Source organism: Podarcis raffonei, chromosome 1 (genome assembly GCF_027172205.1).
Source record: "Podarcis raffonei isolate rPodRaf1 chromosome 1, rPodRaf1.pri, whole genome shotgun sequence".
Lineage (NCBI taxonomy): Eukaryota > Metazoa > Chordata > Lepidosauria > Squamata > Lacertidae > Podarcis > Podarcis raffonei.
In genome coordinates this window covers 120056009-120075321 of record NC_070602.1, presented here as the reverse complement: position 1 = coordinate 120075321, position 19313 = coordinate 120056009, and the positions used below count along the sequence as shown (strand labels likewise).

The 19313-nt window shown below is 43.6% G+C and overlaps 1 protein-coding gene across 2 annotated transcripts; it reads right to left on the bottom strand.

Annotated features, from left to right (window-relative positions):
- Window positions 1-1707: 1707 nt before the first annotated feature.
- ASNSD1 (asparagine synthetase domain containing 1) lies at window positions 1708-13193 on the bottom strand. Of its 2 annotated transcripts, XM_053360231.1 has the most exons (7): window positions 13078-13193; window positions 11350-11533; window positions 9762-9815; window positions 9146-9221; window positions 6387-7947; window positions 5273-5454; window positions 1709-2247 (listed from the first exon to the last, which is right to left on the bottom strand). In XM_053360231.1, the coding sequence occupies exons 5-7, from the start codon at window positions 7848-7850 to the stop codon at window positions 1992-1994; spliced, it is 1902 nt and encodes a 633-aa protein (XP_053216206.1). In that variant the 5' UTR covers window positions 7851-7947; window positions 9146-9221; window positions 9762-9815; window positions 11350-11533; window positions 13078-13193; the 3' UTR covers window positions 1709-1991. The 2 variants fall into 2 exon arrangements, with proteins under 2 accessions (XP_053216213.1, XP_053216206.1); XM_053360238.1 differs by lacking the exon at window positions 9146-9221 and having other exon boundaries at window positions 1708-2247.
- Between the last annotated feature and the right edge of the window lie 6120 nt (window positions 13194-19313).

Sequence of the window (19313 nt, the reverse complement as noted above, 5' to 3'; positions counted from 1 at the left end):
CTAATAAATCCTTATATCTAATCCAAACATTAAACAATGCTTTCCTGACAATATGGTTTTTAAATGCTTTATGTGCTTTAACCTTGTCATACCACAAATATGCATGCCACCCAAAAACGTTGTTAAAACCTTCTAGATCCAAAATGTCTGTATTCTCAAGAAGCAGCCAGTCTTTCAACCAGCAGAATGCTGCTGATTCATAATAAAGTTTAAAGTCTGGCAGGGCAAATCCACCCCTTTCCTTTACATCAGTTAATATCTTAAATTTTATTCTAGGCTTCTTGCCCTGCCAGACAAATCTAGAAATATCTTTCTGCCACTTCTTGAAACAGTCCATCTTGTCCACAATTTGCAATGTTTGAAACAAAAACAACATTCTAGGCAATACATTCATCTTTATAGCTGCAATTCGACCCAACAAGGAAAGCTTCAAATTTGACCAAATTTCTAAATCTTTTTTCACTTCCGTCCAACATTTTTCATAGTTATCTTTAAACAAATTCCCATTTTTAGCTGTCATATTAATCCCCAGGTATTTCACTTTCTTAACCACAGTCAAACCTGTTTCATTCTTAAACCTCTCTCTTTCAGTCAATGTTAGGTTTTTCTCTAAAACCTTAGTTTTTGACTTGTTCAATTTGAATCCTGCCACCTGACCAAACTCTTGAATTAGTTCTAAAACCCTTTTAGTACTAGATTCTGGCTCCTGTAACGTCAAAACTAAGTCATCTGCAAATGCTCTCAATTTGTACTGTTTGGCTCCGACCTGTATACCTTTAACCAACCGGTCCCTTCTAATCATGTTCAGCAGGACCTCCAGGACCGATATAAAAAGCAATGGGGAAATTGGGCACCCCTGTCGTGTCCCTTTTTCTATCTTAAATTCTTCCGTAACCACGTTATTTACAATTAATTTAGCCTTTTGTTCAGAATATATTGCACCTATACCATTTTCAAAACCTTGGCCTACCCCCATACCCTGTAAGTTCTTTTTCATAAAACTCCAAGAAATGTTGTCAAAAGCTTTCTCCGCATCCACAAATATCAGAACTGCTTTAGTGTTTATATTCACTTCTAACTTTTCCAAAATGTCAATTATGTTCCTCAGGTTGTCAGATAGGTGTCTTCCCAGGAGAAAGCCCGCTTGGTCCTTATGAATCTCTTCGATCAATACTTTTTTCAGTCTCTTAGCCAAAATGTCAGCAAAAATTTTGTAATCCACATTTAATAAGGATATGGGACGGTAGTTCTTAAGTTGAGTCTTTTCAGTCTCTGTTTTCGGTATAAGTGTAATATAAGCCTCTTTCCACGACTCTGGTGCCCTTTTTCCCTGAAGCAAAGTTCTTAACCTGAAGCACTATTTCTGGGTTAGCGGAGCTGTAACCTGAAGTGTATGTAACCTAAAGCATATGTAACCCGAGGTACCACTGTACAAGTATGCAGAGCCAGCATTGACCAATGGCTCCTTATGGAGAGATACTTGGGAGCTAATACACTGGCATTGTATAACACTTTATTTACAAGGGTACAGCTTAAACTGTTTGCACACAGAGCAGCTCTATAACCTTTCAACTACTTGCTGGTTCCCTTTGTGGAATCTACTCGTGTGTCTACTTCAATGCCCTTGGCTAAGATGTACGACTACATTAACAAATATACAGAGTCTGAGACTTTTAAAAAAACCTTTATTTTCTTTCATTTTTCACGACACAGAATCATCTTTCAGAACAAACCAGGGACCATCTAGCTAGCTAGCCATGACAACGTTCCACTGAAGCCAACAGAACGTCGTGGGTTGTGAGACTTCATACGTTTGTTCTCAGCAGGATCTCTAGCACTGATCCTGCACACATTAACTCAAAAGTATGTCCCAGTGCTGATCCCACCGGGGCTGACTCCCAATTAAGCACATTGGCTGTATCTGGCATTTCCTGGATTGTGACTACCGTGTGATTGAGTTGGTAACAGGCTTCCCAGAATCCTGTGCGCAGCTACTCGACTGGAAGTGACTGGAGTCTTGTGCATTTGTCAGATGCCTTTTCGCTGCTGTTTTCCATTTTTGCAATCCTGGAACCAAACTGCATGGCCCTCTTTGGCAGGACCGATGAGGCTGTCAAGCCAAGCTCAGCCGCTGCCAGGCGGAGAAGCAATTTCTCCCCAATGCCTCGACGTAGAGTCAAGTTTGCTTTCTCCCAGATGGGAAGAGAATTGAGAAAAGATACTACTTCTTCGTCAAGAAACGGAAACCTAAAACGAAAAGAAAAGAACACCAAGCAAAACTTATTTTTCAAGAGAATTCAAATATAAATTGCGAAGAATATTTTTGGAAAAATCCTTGAATCGACTTATTTGGCGGTTACAATCAGAGCTACTTAGTAGTTTCCTATAAGTATCCAAATGTGTGAATTATTCATAAAGGTAAAGGACCCCTGACGGTTAAGTCCAGTCGCGGATGATTCTGGGGTTGCGGCGCTCATCTCGCTTTACAGGCTGAGGGAGCTGGCGTTTGTCCGCAGACAGTTTTTCTGGGTCATGTGGCCAGAATGACTAAGCTGCTTCTGGTGCAATGGAACACCGAAACCAGAGCAGCGCATGGAAATGCCGTTTACCTTCCCGCCAAAGTGGTACCTATTTATCTCCTTGCACTTTTTGGCGTGCTTTTGAACTGCTAGGTTGGCAGGAGCTGGGACCGAGCAACGGGCGTTCATCCCGTTGCGGGGATTCGAACCGCCGACCTTCTGATCGGCAAGCCCAAGAGGCTCAGTGGTTTAGACTTCAGCACCACCCGTGTATTCATACATCCACCTATAAAAAAAGCCAGGCAGCTCAGAGCTAGACAAGCATACTGTGGGAAACTGTGGAGAGAGACATCCTTCTGAGATGTGTAAACTGAAGGTCAATCCAGATAAGACAGAAGCACTGTGAGTGGGCGGTTCCTTAGACCGGATGGATGGGAGATTGCCTGATTTTGATGGAGTCACACGCCATTTAAGGAGCGGGTACGCAGTTTGGGGGGGTACGTCTGGATTCTGTTGTTTGAGGCTCAGGTGGTCTTGATGACATACAGCACCTTCCATCAGCTTCAGCTGGTGGCCCAGCTGTGCCCTTATCTGGACAGGGATAGCTTAATTTCTGTCACCCATGCTCTGGTGAACTCTAGGATAGATTACTGCAACACATTATACGTGGTGCTGCCGCCAAAGACGGATCGGAAACTTCAGCTAGTGCAGAATTCTGCAGCAGGTTGCTCAACAGGGCAAGATGGTTACACCGATCCTGGAATGAACAGGCTGCCAATAAGTTTCTGGGTTCAATTAAGTGTGCTGGTTTTGACCTATAAAGCCTTAAACGGCTCAGGACCATGATACCTCTCCCCATATGAACCAATCTTGAACCCTGCAATCTTTGTGTGCCTCCTTCACAACAGGTCTGGAAGACGGCAACATGAGAAGAGGCTTTTTCTGTGGTGGCTCCCTGTCTCTGGAATGCTCTCCTGGAGGAGGTTCAGCCGGTGCCCTCATTGCATATACAGTGGTACCTCTGGTTATGTACTTAATTCATTCCGGAGGTCCGTTCATAACCTGAAACTGTTCTTAACCTGAGACACCACTTTAGCTAATGGGGCCTCCCACTGCTGCCGCGCCGCCGCTACGTGATTTCTGTTCTCATCCTGAAGCAAAGTTCTTAACCCGAGGTACTATTTCTGGCTTAGCGGAGTCTGTAACCTGAAGCGTATGTAACCTGAAGCGTATAACCCGAGCTACCACTGTACAGTGAATGCTCAGGTTGCAAAAGTGATCCATGCGGGATGCATGTTTGCAACCCGCAGTGGCGCATCTGCGCATGCGCAAGTTGCAATTCAGTGCTTCTGCGCATGCGCGACCACCAAAACCTGGAAGTAACCTGTTCCGGTACTTCCGGGTTTCGGCGGTTCGCAACCTGAAAAAACGCAACCTGAAGTGTCTGTAACCCGAGGTATGACTGTAGTTAGTAAAGGTAAAAGTCCAGTCAAACTTGACTATGGGGTTGTGGCACTCATCTCACTTTACAGGCCGAGGGAGCCAGCGTTTGTCCGCAGACAGCTTTCTGGGTCATGTGGCCAACAGGACTAAACTACTTCTGGCGCAACACAACACTGTGATGGAAACCAGAGGGCACAGAAATGCCATTTACCTTCCCGCTGCAGCAGTACCCATTTATCTACTTGCACTGGTCTGCTTTCGAATTGCTAGGTTGGCAGGAGCTGGGACAGAGCAACGGGAGCTCAGTTTGAATCATGGGGATTCAAACCACCAACCTTCCAATCGGCAAGCCAAGCCCAAGAGGCTCAGTGGTTTAGATCACAGCGCCACAAGTTCCCGCATGTATTTAGGTGCCAGGCAAAAACATTCCTCTTCTCCCAAACCTTTGGTTAATGAAATAATCTATGGCCTTTTAAACTGGTGGGGGTGGGGAATTGATTTCGTTTGTTATTATGGTATGTATTTTTTTTCTTTTTACAGTGGTGCCCCGCAAGACGAATGCCTCGCTAAACGAAAAACCCGCAAGACGAAAGGGTTTTCCGATTTTTAGCGGCTTCGCAAGACGAATTTCCCTATGGGCTTGCTTCGCAAGACGAAAGCCCATAGGGAAATCTCTGGGGACAAGCTGCGAATGTCTGCCCCGCGCAAGGGGCGCTCTGCTTAAGAGCGCCCCTCATGCGGGGCAGCAGGCTGCTATCCGCAGCTTGGAGAGCCCTGCGGGGAAGTCCTGCAGGGCTCCCCAAGCTGCGAATGTCTGCCCCCCGCAAGGGGAGCTCTGAAGCAGAGCGCCCCTTGCGCCGGGCAGCAGGCTGCTATCCTCAGCCTAGGCAGCCCTGGGGAACTCTTCTGAAGGCTGGCAGTGGGGAGAAAAGTCCTTCTCCCCCCGCCAGCCTTCAGAAGAGGTCCGGGGACAGACTGTCCCCGGACCTGGTCTGAAGGCGGTCTCCATAGGAACGCATTAATTGATTTTCAATGCATTCCTATGGGAAACCGTGCTTCACAAGACGAAAAACTCGCAAGAAGAAAAAACTTGCGGAACGAATTAATTTCGTCTTGCGAGGCACCACTGTATATTGAAAACTGCCTTGTGATCCTCAGATGAAGGGCAGTATAGAAATTTAATAAATCAACATCATCGTCATCACTTCAACTTGCTGCACCTGAATGAAGTAATGATGTTAACAAAATATCCTCAGTTATGATGATTTTAAAGGAAATAGCCCAGTCACTTCCCGCTCCAAACAGCTTACCTAGCTTCTTTGCCATGATCCCCAATAACTCTATCATCTCGGCCAAGGTTCCTAGATGAAATTCGCCCCAGTTCCATTTCCAGTTCTTCATTCAATCCCTCCAAACCATGTTTTTCAAAGCAAGCCCGGTGCCTAGAATAGCCGGCAAGCTGCTCATCTGCTCCAATTCCAGTAAGTACAATCTGCAACAGAGCACAACTTGCAGTCTTAGCATTTATTTACTTAACCCGCTGTACCCTAAAACACTTTTACTCTGCAATATTTTGCATTTACTTTGGTAAATCTAATTATAGCTACATCCAAATTAAACTCTATTTAGATAAGGGAGCTACAAATAAAGAGTTTTATAAGGTTCAATTCTGTTCCAATGAACAACTGGCGATCTATTTAGACAGGAGCAGAACTGCATTTTATTCAGCTGGAAATATGCAGAAGATGACTATGCCAGATTTTCATCCCATTTAAATCACAGAGCCATCATCGTTACAAAAAGAATACAGTAAGCGGTGTTCAAAACTCCCATTGCTCTAGGCACACTTCGCAACTGGGAATTTCATTAGTGCAAGCAGATTCTGAGCTCTGGGCACAGTACTGCACCTAAGATTTCAGATTAAAACTGCACAGTGGAAGAAAAGGAGGACCTTTTTCTGGCTCCCCACTTCCAGCCACTTTCTGAAGAATATAGAAGAGACCCTCTTAAGAATATTAGGGGGGTGGGCAGGAGAAGGACTCAACCATGTGAAAAATGAACATATTTTAACTGCAGTTCATTCATTTTCAGCTTGTATTCTTGTTATTAAAAAACATGCCTAGACATTTCGTTGTTGTACCCATAACTTAGGTTTAAGGTGCCATTTAGCTCCTAACTTTTGTATCTTAGTTTCTATCAGTGACAGTAAGCCCGTAACTTACTTTCACATATCTAACTTGTCCACATTCAATTTTACATGTGTGGCAAAAGAGCTAATAAAATAAAAAGGAACGGCACAGTTATGCCCGGAGTATAAGCAGGGCTCACTCCCTTGTAGGCTTAGGATTGCAATACCAACCATGGAGTAAAAATAGTTGTGTGAGAGAGAGTCGTTAAGTCATAAATCGATAGCTAGCTTTATACCTTCGCAACGCTTTTATACGGCCTTATATCTCCCTGACTGGTAATCAGGCCTTCTCCTCTGGAAGCAAACCACACAGCACAACCAATGCTATCATCCAGAACAGTGCCCAAGGGATAAACTAAATGACTTATGTGTTGTCGTCTCATTGCTTTTAACTCCTCAAGCGTAACGTTGATTTCTACGAAATTCCACGATCTGGAAGGACTGATGGTTTTCAGTTCTTCCAGCCCTGCCTTGCCGGTAATTCTGTCAGGCACGTTAAAAGATGACGAAGAGCCACATTTCACAATGCCGGTGTCATCGAAGCATCCCTGACTAGGGGGCGACTGTTTCTGTTCCTTGCTCTGTTTCTTGGTGGAACTGCTTTGCCTTCTTTGGTGTGTTACCTTGAAGGCCACATTGAGAAGATCAATGGGTTCTTCTGAAGGAACGTGCCTGTCAGCAAGGGCTGCTATGAGGATGGAATCAATGCCCCCAGAAAAAAGCACCGCAACATGGGGTTTCCTCAGAGCTGCTCCTGACATTTCTCCTCTTAAATGATCGGCCCCTCTAGCCAGACATAAAACTCGTCTCTCGACTGCTCTACTCAACACGTCAATAAACTGGAGAACGAGTTCCTTCTTATGGTGCTCTCCAAGAAACATCTGCAGAACTTCTACATCTGCTACATTGTTGGTAAAATCAAATGACCGGGACTCCTCCTGTATATTAAGGGTCTCCTTATTTAACGGAATGACAGGCGCTACCAACGTGTGTGAGTCATTCACCACAAGAGACACGTAGCTTGGGGAATATTTGGAAGCCATATTTAAGTCACCCAGGACTGCTTTCTCGGTAGTATTCTGTCTGGAAGGGTATTTCCAAGGATACAGCGTTAAAGTCAGCACTTTGGATGCAGCGCAGGCCTTGAGATCCAATCTGAAGATCCCCGATGCCGGAACTTCCTGCCACGGATTACCAGAGACGGCACTTACGGAAGAAAGAACGAGAACTTTGTCTACCTCTTTATTGAACTGCCACAGCAGACTGCGGCGGCCAAAGAAGTCTCTGCCGAACCACAAGCAATGCTCCGACGCCTGATAAAAAACAAAAGACCATGGACCCTGAATGGAAGATAACACTGACAAAACATCCGATTCACGGCTGCACGTGCAAAGTTGCCGAAAAATAATTTGAGTGTCGTTCTCTTCAGCCGTTACAGGAACACCGCTGAAGATTTCTCCATTCCAAAGAAACACATTGCCACTTGTAGGATCTTCCACAGGCTGTGGAGTCAACTGTCCCCTTAAGTGAAGCACGTGGCCAGAAAATAAGCAGTGGTATGGAAGCTGGGGTACAGTCTTTATCAGTTGTTGACTACTATTGGGTCCTCTTCTCCTAAGATTACATAAAATATCCTCTTTCAAGAAACAGCCGTCAGGGGGACGTACAGACAAGCTGACCACACAGCAAATTCCACACATTGTAAAGGCGTGTTTGAGGCCTTAGCTTATTTCTTGATTTTGACTTTCTCCAAATTCTCCATTTCCTGGTGTGCCTTCTTCAGTTCATCTAACGTGTCTGTAAAAAAGAGAGGAAAACCTGTATTTAGCACATCAGTTAAAAACTGCAAAATAAAAGCGTTATAAAGTATTCTAGGCAGTCCATAACTGCATACTCTCAAAGTCCAATTATTGCCAAATTTAAAATGCACACTTTCAGCTGTGTCCACGATCCAGAAATCTGCAATAACAAGTAGGGGAACAACTCGTCCAATCAAATGGACTGGGCAGGAGCAGGAAAAGGGGGGTGGGGTGCCAATATGTAATCTATGTCCCAGCTAACAGCAGGGAAGGAAACACAACAGTCGCAACAGAGGACTCATTCTGCTAGTATTCTCATGGGCATCTGCACCAGAGCCTGAAAATCCAGAGCTGTGGGTTACAGAACCCTTTTGAACACATGGCGAAGGTACGAATAAAAAAGAGAGGATAAGAAAACAGGAACTTGTATCACATAACTTCATAGCATATTTTTCCCCACCAGATATAGCTGTTTAATTTCACTTCCGTAAAGTTTAGCAGCAGCAGCAGTATCTGAGCCTGCTATATTCCAAATACTGATATTTCTGTATTACAGTAATGAACTCCTTTCAGATGATTTATCATCACATCCCTATGCTAAAAACTGATATGAAGACAGTAGCTTCTTTTATATAAGAATTTACATTTTATAACGAAACCCATGCATCAATTCACCTTGTATATTTTGTTGAGGTAAGCTGGCTTCTTAAATCTATATTTAAGCATCATTCTAATTGATTTAACCTTAATCTCAACCACATATGAAGAATATTTTAATCTTCTTTCCTTCTTAATATCAGAAACCCTGTAAATATACAACTTTGATCCTCAGTAAACCTGAGCTTTCTGACCTATCTATCTATCTATCTATCTATCTATCTATCTATGACTATTTTCAGACTAGTGATATGCCTCCCACCATCACACGACACACTTTATATGGGTCCAAGGACCAAAAATTCCTAACTGGTTCATGAAACACAGGCCCCATAGCATTAATCATCATAAAGATTTCTAGGTGGTTGCCTACATTCTAATTATGATGATGATTACTTATATTAAGGACATAATTGGGCATATATAAAGGAACGCTATCTGTACAAGTGTAATACCATGTAAAATCCGTACTATGTAACATCACGCAACTTCTCTACATCCAATCACGAATAAAAAATTAAGAGAGCCAAGGAACATACTTTTGCTTTCGGATAGTGTTTGGGTTCTGTCTGCTAGAAAAAATATGTTGCTGTTGGGCTGCTGCCTGTAAACTTTCTGCAAAACAAGAAGAAAACAAGTAGGTTTATCTACACTGGGGGGGGGGAGTGTTCTTATTTCTGAGGTTTTTGTTATTGCTTTTGAATTTTGGTCTTACATTACAATTGATTTTTTTTTTTTTTAAATTCAAAAATCACCTTATTTCTCTACCATTTTTCAGGGAGGGAGGTATCTTACTAGATTATAGAAGTCTATAAGCAGGTTTATCTTAATTTTTTTTTACAAAGCTTTGACACAAGAGTAGCGTGTCATGGTTTTCATGGATTAGGATCCCACTCATTCAGCGGGCACAAAGGATGCATGTGTGATTAAATTTCCTGTTTCGACACTTCTAGGGACCCATGAAGTAGTTGCTGCTTTGCATGTACCTAATACATTGCAGATATCTTTCAGAACAAAAGTGGAAGGTACGAAAGCTATCACAACTCTGTTTACTCTGTGCACTGCTGCAGTTATGCGCAAATCTGGACACCACATTTTCAAAGCTCCCTAGGTTTCTTCATATACAGTTAGTTATAATTTAGCAAAAGGAATTACCCGGTTCTTCTTCAAGTTGGAAACTTCATCAACTACAACTTTTTGCTCTTTAATCTGCAACAAAAGGGAAAAGAAACTGAGAAAATGCAAATGTTCTGCTACTAAATTCACTACCACCAATACACTTGGATGTTACAGGAGCACAGCATGTGGATGGCCTTGAAGACACACTTTTGAGTTTCCTTACAGCATTAATGGGAAGAAGCAATGTGGTTGCACCTTCTGCAAATGCACAGTAATAGAAATTCTGCTTTATTGATGTGTGTTTCTGTGTTGAAGGGCAGCAGCTATGCCTTGAGAATTACCAACTCCATTAATTAGATTCTCATGATTTGCAAGACATAGTTGTTGCATCAACAGGATGGCACAAGTGCATGTTTCCTCAGAAGTAAATCCCACTGTGTACAATAGAGCTTTCTTTCTAATGTGTTTAGGGATTCAGTTGTAAGATAACAAACTGTTGACATCACGACGTTAAAATGTCACAGCAAGTTCTTTTATCTCTCTCTTGACAGCAGAACTTAACGCTTGCTCAAGATTCTTCCACCAGAAACAATGCAAACACAGCAACAACTTAGGGCACCTCTGTGTGGCAGTTTCCCATGGACTTGGTGCTGCTCATGAACAGCATTAGAAACTGAGATATAAAAGCTAGAAGCTAAACGGCACCTTAAACCTAGGTTATGGGCGCAACAACGGAATGTCTAGGTGCGCTTATAAACCTGAAAATGAATGAACTGTGGTTAAAATATTATGTTCATTTTTCACATGCTTGAGCCCTTCTGCCCACCCCACTAATATTCTTAAGAGGGTCTCTTCTCCAGACGACAGACAGTAGCTGGAAGTGAGGAGGCAGCAAAAGGTCCTCTTTCCTTCCACTGTACAGTTTTAATCTGAAATCTTAGGCGCAGTACTGCGCCCAGAAACTGCTGGCGCTAATGAACTTCCCTGTCGCAAAATGCGTCCAGAACAATGGGAGTTTCGAACACTGCTCATGCATGCAAGTTTTATTTTGTAAAAAGAACTGTTATTGTTTTCCACTAACAATATAACATCAACCAAGTGTAGAGAAACAGCAGAGCACAAATACTGCACCAATGTACTATATCAAGCCATATTCATACAAGCTGAGGTAGCTGACCGTTGGAGCTGCCCACCTCACAATGGAAAATTGCCACGATATATTTATAAAGAACACGGTTGTTACAGAAGGCATGAAATGAAGCTGCATGCAAGTTTTACGCAACAACCACACAACGCTGCCTTCATGAAAACACTGCCCTTCATTATTTCCCCATTTAATCTGAGTTTACCATTTGCACAGAAATTCCAGCAAGTTTCAAAACAGCAGCAAAAAACAAAACAACAACAAAAATGCTAAATTCTGATTAAATGGGGAAAACCACAGCTTGGCCTTTTGGTGAGGACAATATCAGGTGGATGCTGCAAATAAATAAACCCAAAACAAAAACAAACAAACCCACATCCCCAAACCCCACTTGCATCCATGAACAGCACCGATTCCATAAAAAACCAAAGTGTTGAATGCCCCATCTCCCTCTGTTAAGGTTATGCCTTTCCCATTCACCTTTCTGTTGAGCTCCTCTTTATCATACAGCTTCATCTCCTCTGCCTTTTGTGGTATTTGGCTCGACATTTGCTGCAAGTCCGTGCTATTTCCAAGGCCACCCACACTTCTTTTTCGGTGCGATCAGCAGTTGCTTTTTCGACGGATGAAAATCGCGCCTCAAAACCAGCCAGGATCATGAGATCTGAAGGGAAAGGAGGGAAAAAAGCTTCAGGATCAAGCCAGAGGCCCATGTAGTCTAGCATCCTGTTCTCACAGTGGCTAAACAGATTCCTGTAAGAAGCACACAAGCAAGACCTGAACAGCGCAGCACTCTCCACACCTGTGAATCACAGCAACTGGTACTTAAGAGTCACAATGCCCCCCCCCTCCAGTGGGATGGGGAGATGGGTTACCAAAAGGGGCATCTGAACTGCAGTGACCTCGCTGCTACCTCAGCCCCACTTCTTCCCCTCCTGCCTCCGTAAGGGGTGTCGGGGAGGCCAAGTAAGCAGTATCACCCAAATTCTGAGGGGAAGTAAAGTTCGCCAACTAACACAAGATAAATTTAAACTAGAAGGAGGGGATGAAAGAGGCACTCATGCCATGAGATCAGGGTTTCCAAAACATGGGCCTCTGGCTGTTTTTGGACTACATTTCCCATCATCCCTGACCACAGATCCTGCTATCTAGGGATAATGGGAGTTGTAGTCCAAAAGACAGCTAGAGGCCCAAGTTTCGGGAACTCTGCACTAGATTAACAAAGGCAGATTTAGGGGAGTGTGAATGGCTCACCCACATTGGGTGCCAAGCCGGGGGGGGGGGGGAGCACTGCAACAATAATGTAGAAGAGAAAGTGAGGGCAGGGGGCACCAAATTTTGGCATCGCACAGGCTGCTGCTGAAATTTGAAAGCGCAAAGTCCGTTGATGATATTAAGCAGGAGGACTTTGGTTTATTGTGGAAATGGGTTAAGGCTCCCTTTCTTACATTCAAAAAGAGACACACACCCCGCTGCCCAGTCCATTTATACAAGTTGGATCTGTGGAAAATGACACTGTTTTTTGCACATGGTGGAAAGTAAGGAAATGCAACTCTCTGAATAATAATGACAATTTTATGATTTATATGCTGCCAGCCCATCTGAGTTGCCCCAGTCGGCTCCCAACAAAATATTAAAAACACAATAAAACATCCACCATTGACAACCCTCCTGAACAGGGCTGCCTTCAGATGTCTTCTAAAAATTGTAGTTATTTATTTACTTGACATCTGATGGGAGGGTGTTCCACAGGATGGGTGCCACTACCAAGGAGGCCCTCCACCTGATTCCCTGTAGCTTCACTTCTCGTAGTGAGGGGATCGCCAGGCCATTGTAGGTGAACCTCAGTGTCCAGGCTGCATGATGGGGATGGAGACAGTCCCTCAGGTTGAACATCCATTTCCCACTTCCCCTCCCAGGCTAAAACTCCGGATCGCTTCCGGACTCCATCACAGGGCCGGCCCTTCCATGAGGCACACTGAAGCGGCTGCCTCAGGAGGCAGAATTGGGGCAACCCACTGGAAAACCCGCATGCCTTTGGCAGATGAGTGGAGCGTTGGAGGCACAGCCATCACAATATCAAATGATTCTGATGTCTATGGCGGTTCCCAGTTAACTAGGGAACAAGTCCCACTTGAACTCAGAATCTGATCCAACGAGCTCAGGGTGGCCTGAGACCTCCCTAGGGTTTCCCCACGGGCACCTTACATTTCACACGTGCAGAGTAGCCGGCGCTCGACTCCTTCCGCCATCCAACGACCCTCTCCGCCCACAGTGACGCGCTTCTTTCCTTGGGCTCGGAAGTAGGGTGGGTCCATCGCGGTGGTTCTTCCGATTGGGTCGGAGGGATGACGGGCGTGTTGGAGAACCTATGAAGACGGTTTAAATCGGCTCAAGGGGGGGGAGGGAGAAAATATGCCAACGGAAGGAAGGACTGCAAAGGGTGGCTACGCTTTTACGCACGAACCGCAGCTAGGAAGTGGCCGGCTGGTTGGGGAGGGGACCAGTTTATAATACTTTTAGATGGATGATTGCCGGGAATCCTGGCCTGCAATGTGGCCGGCTTGCAGGCTGCTGTTTACATTGGGTTGCTTTTCCTTCTGGAACAAACCCCGGCAGGTTTTTGCATGGAAATCAGTGGCTAAGGCTGCAGCGCTCCAGATTTCGCTTTAGATTAGATGATTGCAAGGAATCCCGGCCTGCAGACTGGCGTTTACATTGGGTTGCTTTTCCTACTGGAAAAAACCCCGGCGCGTTTTGCATGCAAATCGGTGGCTGACGCTGCTTCGCTGCTCCAGATTTCGCTTTTTTAAACGGATTCGTTTGTTGCTCTAGCTTCTGTGTGTTTTCGTGCGAGGGACTCTTTTGGGTGGGTAGGGGTTGCAAATCCCAAACAGCCGCTGTGGAATCGTAGAGTTGGAAGAGGCTTAATCTGACCACCCCGAGGCTTGAGCAACGCAACGCGTTGTGGCGGGTGGGGTGTTTTGTTCGGCCAGCATAATTCAAAGATAAAGTACGAACAATATTTTGAACCTCCAGGCTAAGCAAAAGCCCTTCTCCCTGACACCTGTAATTCTGTGTGAAGCATCTTGCGTTTCCCTGTGGTCTGAAATGGTACGGCCAAACACAGGCTTACCACTTGGAAAGAGAGCGAGGTTTGGAATATTAATAAATCGCACTTCATATACATTTCGAGGCAATTTACAACCATACAATAAAACACCTAAAGATAAGTTTAGGAATAATACAAATAAGCGCCCAAGGCAGAGATTCTTTCCTCCCCAATCCTTCTGAAAAAGTTTGTCAGAAGAAAATGATTTTTAATTTTTTTTCTGGAAATTACAAATAGGAGGCAGCTGTTGTGTTTCAACAGGTGTGTAGTTCCACAAAAGATTCCCTTGGGGGTCCTTTTACAAATAAGATGTCAAGAATCCTTAAAGTGACTAGGACTACTAAAGTACCTAATTGATTTTAATGGAATTCTATCAGCATTTGGGGAGTGGGATAATTAGCTAGCAGAAGTCCCTTTTCCAACCACTTGAAAAGTTAGCTCAGGAATCCCTAGCCGTCTCTTAATACAAGTGTGCAGTGCCGTCTAGTGGACGCCTTGGGATCATGCCAGGCTGTCAACTTTAGAGCTGTGCGCAGGCATACCTAAAAACAGGAAAGCTTTTGAGTTTTTTTCTGACGCAGGGTGGATAAGTTCTGCTTCTCCCCTCTTCCCCTCAAGGGAAACACGCAGCCTCTAAATCGTTTGCCTCTTCGCCCGTGTAACCCATACCCTTTCTTTTCTCTAATAGTGTTTTTGTGTGTGGTCATCTGGTCAGCTTTTAGCTCTTAAGGCTGGGCTTGAAGTTCTTGGAGATCTTTGCAACGAAGCCATGATGGATGGGTGGGGCTTTAAGGGTGGCAGCGAAGCTGTCCCCAAATCAAACACATCTTGGTTTTCTTTTTAGCAAGTACGGTTACTACTTATTTTCAGCATAGCCCTGAAACTTGCTGCATGTCCCCTTTTTGGGGAGTTCTGGCATCTGTGCATCAATAGAGTTTGATTGCACTGAAAAAGAAAGCTATATATGTTGTGTGTGTGTGTGTGTGTGTGTGTGTGAGAGAGAGAGAGTGTGTATTCCTCAGAAAAAGGATCTGTCTTTTGTTGTTAAGCTGTACAGTTCCCTGCACATTAATGGTAATATATCATCATAGCACTGTAGAGTTGGAAGGGACCCTGAGGATCATCTAGTCCAACCCCCTGCAATACAGGAATATGCAGCTGGTCCATACAGGGATCGAACCTGCAACCTTGGCGTTATCAGCACCACACTCTAACCAACGGAGCTATCCAGGCTCATATACATGTGTGTGTGTGTGTGTGTGTGTGTGTGTGTGTATCTATACACACACACACATACACTAAGAACTAATGATTATTCAACATGATTCCTGGAATGTCAGTAGACTGCATTCTTGGAGGCAACATACCACATGTAAAAGTCCAAAAACACCTACATAAAAACCACTCCATCAACACTCCGAAGTATCACAAACTTAACATCAAGTTTTAAGTGCTGCAATGCGGCATAATTAACCCCTGTTCAGGATTCTGCCAACCCAGTCCATTCTTCCTCCACCCTCTGGTTTTCTGTTTCCTTCCCTCAACAGTCAACATTCTGTGGGGACTGAGCTCAATCCTCTTTCGAATGGGTTTTTTAGCAGTGGGATGGGACTTAGTCCCCCCTCCTTTTTTCATTGCTATGAGTTTGTGGATGCCAGACTCTCCTAAATTCCTGGGTCCAGTAGGTGTTAGAATTCAGAAGGCTTGGGGAGTTAAACTGGATGCTAGACCCAGCTTTCTGTGTTCAGAGAAATGGGCCATTACGAGAACAAAGGAAAGGTAATGAGCCTCTGAGAAATCAAAGACCCTGTGGCAGACGACAGATCAACTCAGAGTTAGTTAGAAGACAAAGCCAGAGCTTGAATTAATGTCTTTCAGGTTGGCTGTGATGTGACCTAGAGGGGAAAAGGTTGCAGGCTGGTAAAGGGCAGCAAGCTGGAAAGAGGGTCAGAACAAGATGGTTGACATATCTGAATCTAAGGCTGCAGCTATGGGACCAACAAGACCATCTTGGGTGTTGATGCTGTGAACCCCTCCATCGTAGGCTCAGGATGTATATATGTGTAAATAAACCATATATCATAAAGACACCACGGTCTCTGCTGTGCCTCATTTCCAAAAGGAAATGGTGGGTAAGTGCCTGGAACGCCGGGAATCTTGCCCCACTCAGATATTAAGGTGGCGTGCAACACTATTCTTAAAATCTAGGGGTTTCCTTAAGCCACTTGATACCTCCCTTCTTATGGGTGGTCCCATTATGGATTCATATATTATTAAGCATGGCATAATGTTTCTCCTGCACTGGTTTTATATGATGAAAACATTTAGCATCACCAGTGGTTATTTCAACATTACAACATAATTACAATGTAATGGGTTGGTTTTTTTTAATGTCTTGATTTTTAATTTTTTATTATTTTTCAGGTTTAAACATTTCACTAATTTTACAATCATTCTGACATTTCAGAACTTGACTTCCTTCGCCCTCTTTCCGCAGTTCCTTAAATTTATTTTTAATATCTTCTGCATATCCAAATTAACTGATATAACATAAAGGTTATATCAGTACAGATGGTTGCACTTTTTGTAGAAAGAAACCTAGCCACAACCAGCTAGATAGTTTCTTCTCGGTTATTAGGGACAGAGCTGACGTCTGCAACAGCCAGGAGGAGAACCCCCGTGTAAGGGGTGGTGGTGTGGCCCTGTATTTCCATTTTTTTATTTCTTTTATGAAACTGGAAACTTGACATATTTATTATTATTTACCTTGCCTTTCTGTTTCTAAAAAACCCGAAGCCTTTCTTTTAGGAATTCTAGGGGCCGAAATTCCAAGGGAGCAGAAAAGACTATTTATGTATGTGACCACGGCTGCGTGGATGTAATTGGCTCAGAGATGGAAAGAAGATAAAGTCTCTACCAAAGAAGAACGGCAGATCAAGTTGATGGATTATGCCGAAACGGCTAGAATCACCGGAAGAATCAGAAATCAGGAAGACAAAAATTTTAATAAGGAATGGGGGAAATTTATAATTTATCTTAAAAACTATTGTAAACAGTTAAAATCGTTAGTAGGATTGGAATATCACCTGTGGTTTAATGGTGAATTTTGGACACAGTGGAGAGGTAAAAGATTTGGGTTATTATAAAAGATGCAGGAGGAAATGATTAACAATAGGACTCACAAAGGAGAAAAGGGAAGTCCAGGAGATTCTTTGGAATCTTGTTTTTATGTTGTATGTACGATATGTGACAGTAAAATTTTAATCTGAAAAACCAAATAAATTTATTTTAAAAAAGAAAAAAGAACCTTGCCTTTCTGTTTTTCAAAAAAAAAAAAAAGCACTTCTTGCAGCATAAATAGCAATAACAAGCATACTAAAAAGGATGTAAAATAAGGCTGGGTTCTGCATTATTAAGCAAACAGCTGCCATTTAATGGATTGTACCCACCCAGGGACGCGGGTGGCGCTGTGGGTAAAACCACAGTGCCTAGGACTTGCCGATCGTATGGTCGGCGGTTCGAATCCCCGCAGCGGGGTGAGCTCCCGTCTTTCGGTCCCGGCTCCTGCCCACCTAGCAGTTCGAAAGCACCCTTAAGTGCAAGTAGATAAATAGGTACCGCTTTATAGCGGGAAGGTAAACGGCGTTCCGTGTGCTGTGCTGGTGCAGGCTAGCCAGAGCAGCGATGTCACACTGGCCACGTGACCCGGAAGTGTCTGCGGACGGCGCCGGCTCCCGGCCTCTAGAGTGAGATGAGCGCACAACCCTAGAGTCTGACAAGACTGGCCCGTACGGGCAGGGGTACCTTTACCTTTACCCACCCCCAGCTTTATTGAACAAACAGCATACAGAAATAAAAATGGCATGTAAGGCATCAAAGAAAACAAATCAGATGAATAGTTGATTTTCACACAGCTACACAATTCCTTCTCATGTTGCAAATTAGAAAATGATGTTTAAATCTAAAAGCTTAGCAAATACTTTCAAGAGTCACTCAAAACAGTCAAAAAGTTAAAATACATATTTTGAAAGCTGGTAGTTTTCTAGTTCAACATTGAACCAGGTCGCTGAAATTATGCAATCACAGCAAGAAAAATAGCATGATTAATTTATACCCTTTGTGGTTTTCTGACAATGTTATTCACAACTGGAATTAAGTGTAGATGACTGTTTAGATTTTATTTTCTCTCAGGCTACAAGAGCTTTGCAAATCTAATATCGTTAAGAGCTTTTTTTTGTAAACTGAAAAGTGCATCATTCAATGACTAGTTGTTGATCTGCTAAAATCAACTTCACAACAACACATCTATTTCTTTGAGTCAAGTGGAAGAAAACGTCTCAGCAAAGAAACAAGTTTCCATGCCACATTTGCAAAGGATTATTTGCCTTTCTAATAGGAAGGACTTTAATTCGTTTTAAATTCTATAATGGACCTTACTTTGCCATTTAAGCACTTGACTCAGACATTTAAACCTCGGGCAAAACAGAGAAAGCAAAGACTTCGGGGCCGTATGTTGAACCACATTAAGAACGGGACTGTAGAACCGCCACACTAGAGCATCTATATTGCAACGGAAAAGGTCTCAAGTCTTATATTCAGCATCTTCAGGTTGACATCTCTGGGTCCAGGTAGGGCTGTCTGAAGAGCTGCTGTCAGTTCTGTAAAGACTGTTGTGCTAGGAATGGACCAATGTTCTGATCTGGTATGAGGCAGTTGGCTATGTCTTATAATGAGGTTTCATATCCTGAGGATGTTTTGGTGCCTGTGAGGAAAATAAAAATAAAACCCTAATGGCATCCTGCTTAGTGGTATAAATAAACAAATCAATTAAACAACTGACCACGTTGTCCTTTAATGGTACGCTAAATCTGCTGTCCGAGACGGGCTCCATCTCCCTGACTTCTCATAAGGCTGAAAATCTGTAACAATAAATATAACTGGTTGCTGATTTGCAGCTTGTCCAAGTTCAAGGCTTTATTCTATTTATATACCTGAAGTATACCTGAAGGAGCGTCTCCAACCCCATCGTTCAGCCCAGACAGTGAGGTGCAGTGCAGAGGGCCTTCTGCGAGAAACAAAGTTACAGAGAACCAGGCAGAAGGCCTTCTCAGTAGAGGTGCCTGCCCTGTGGAACGCCCTACCATCAGCTGTCAAATAAATAAGCAACCATCTGACTTAGAAGACATCTGAAGGCAGCCCTGCTTAGGGAAGTTTTTAATGACTGATGTGTTAATGTAGTTTTAATCTTTTGTTGGAAGCTGCCCAGAGTGGCTGGGGAAACCCAGCCAGATGGGTGGGGTATAAATAAATTATTACAGTGGTACCTTGGGTT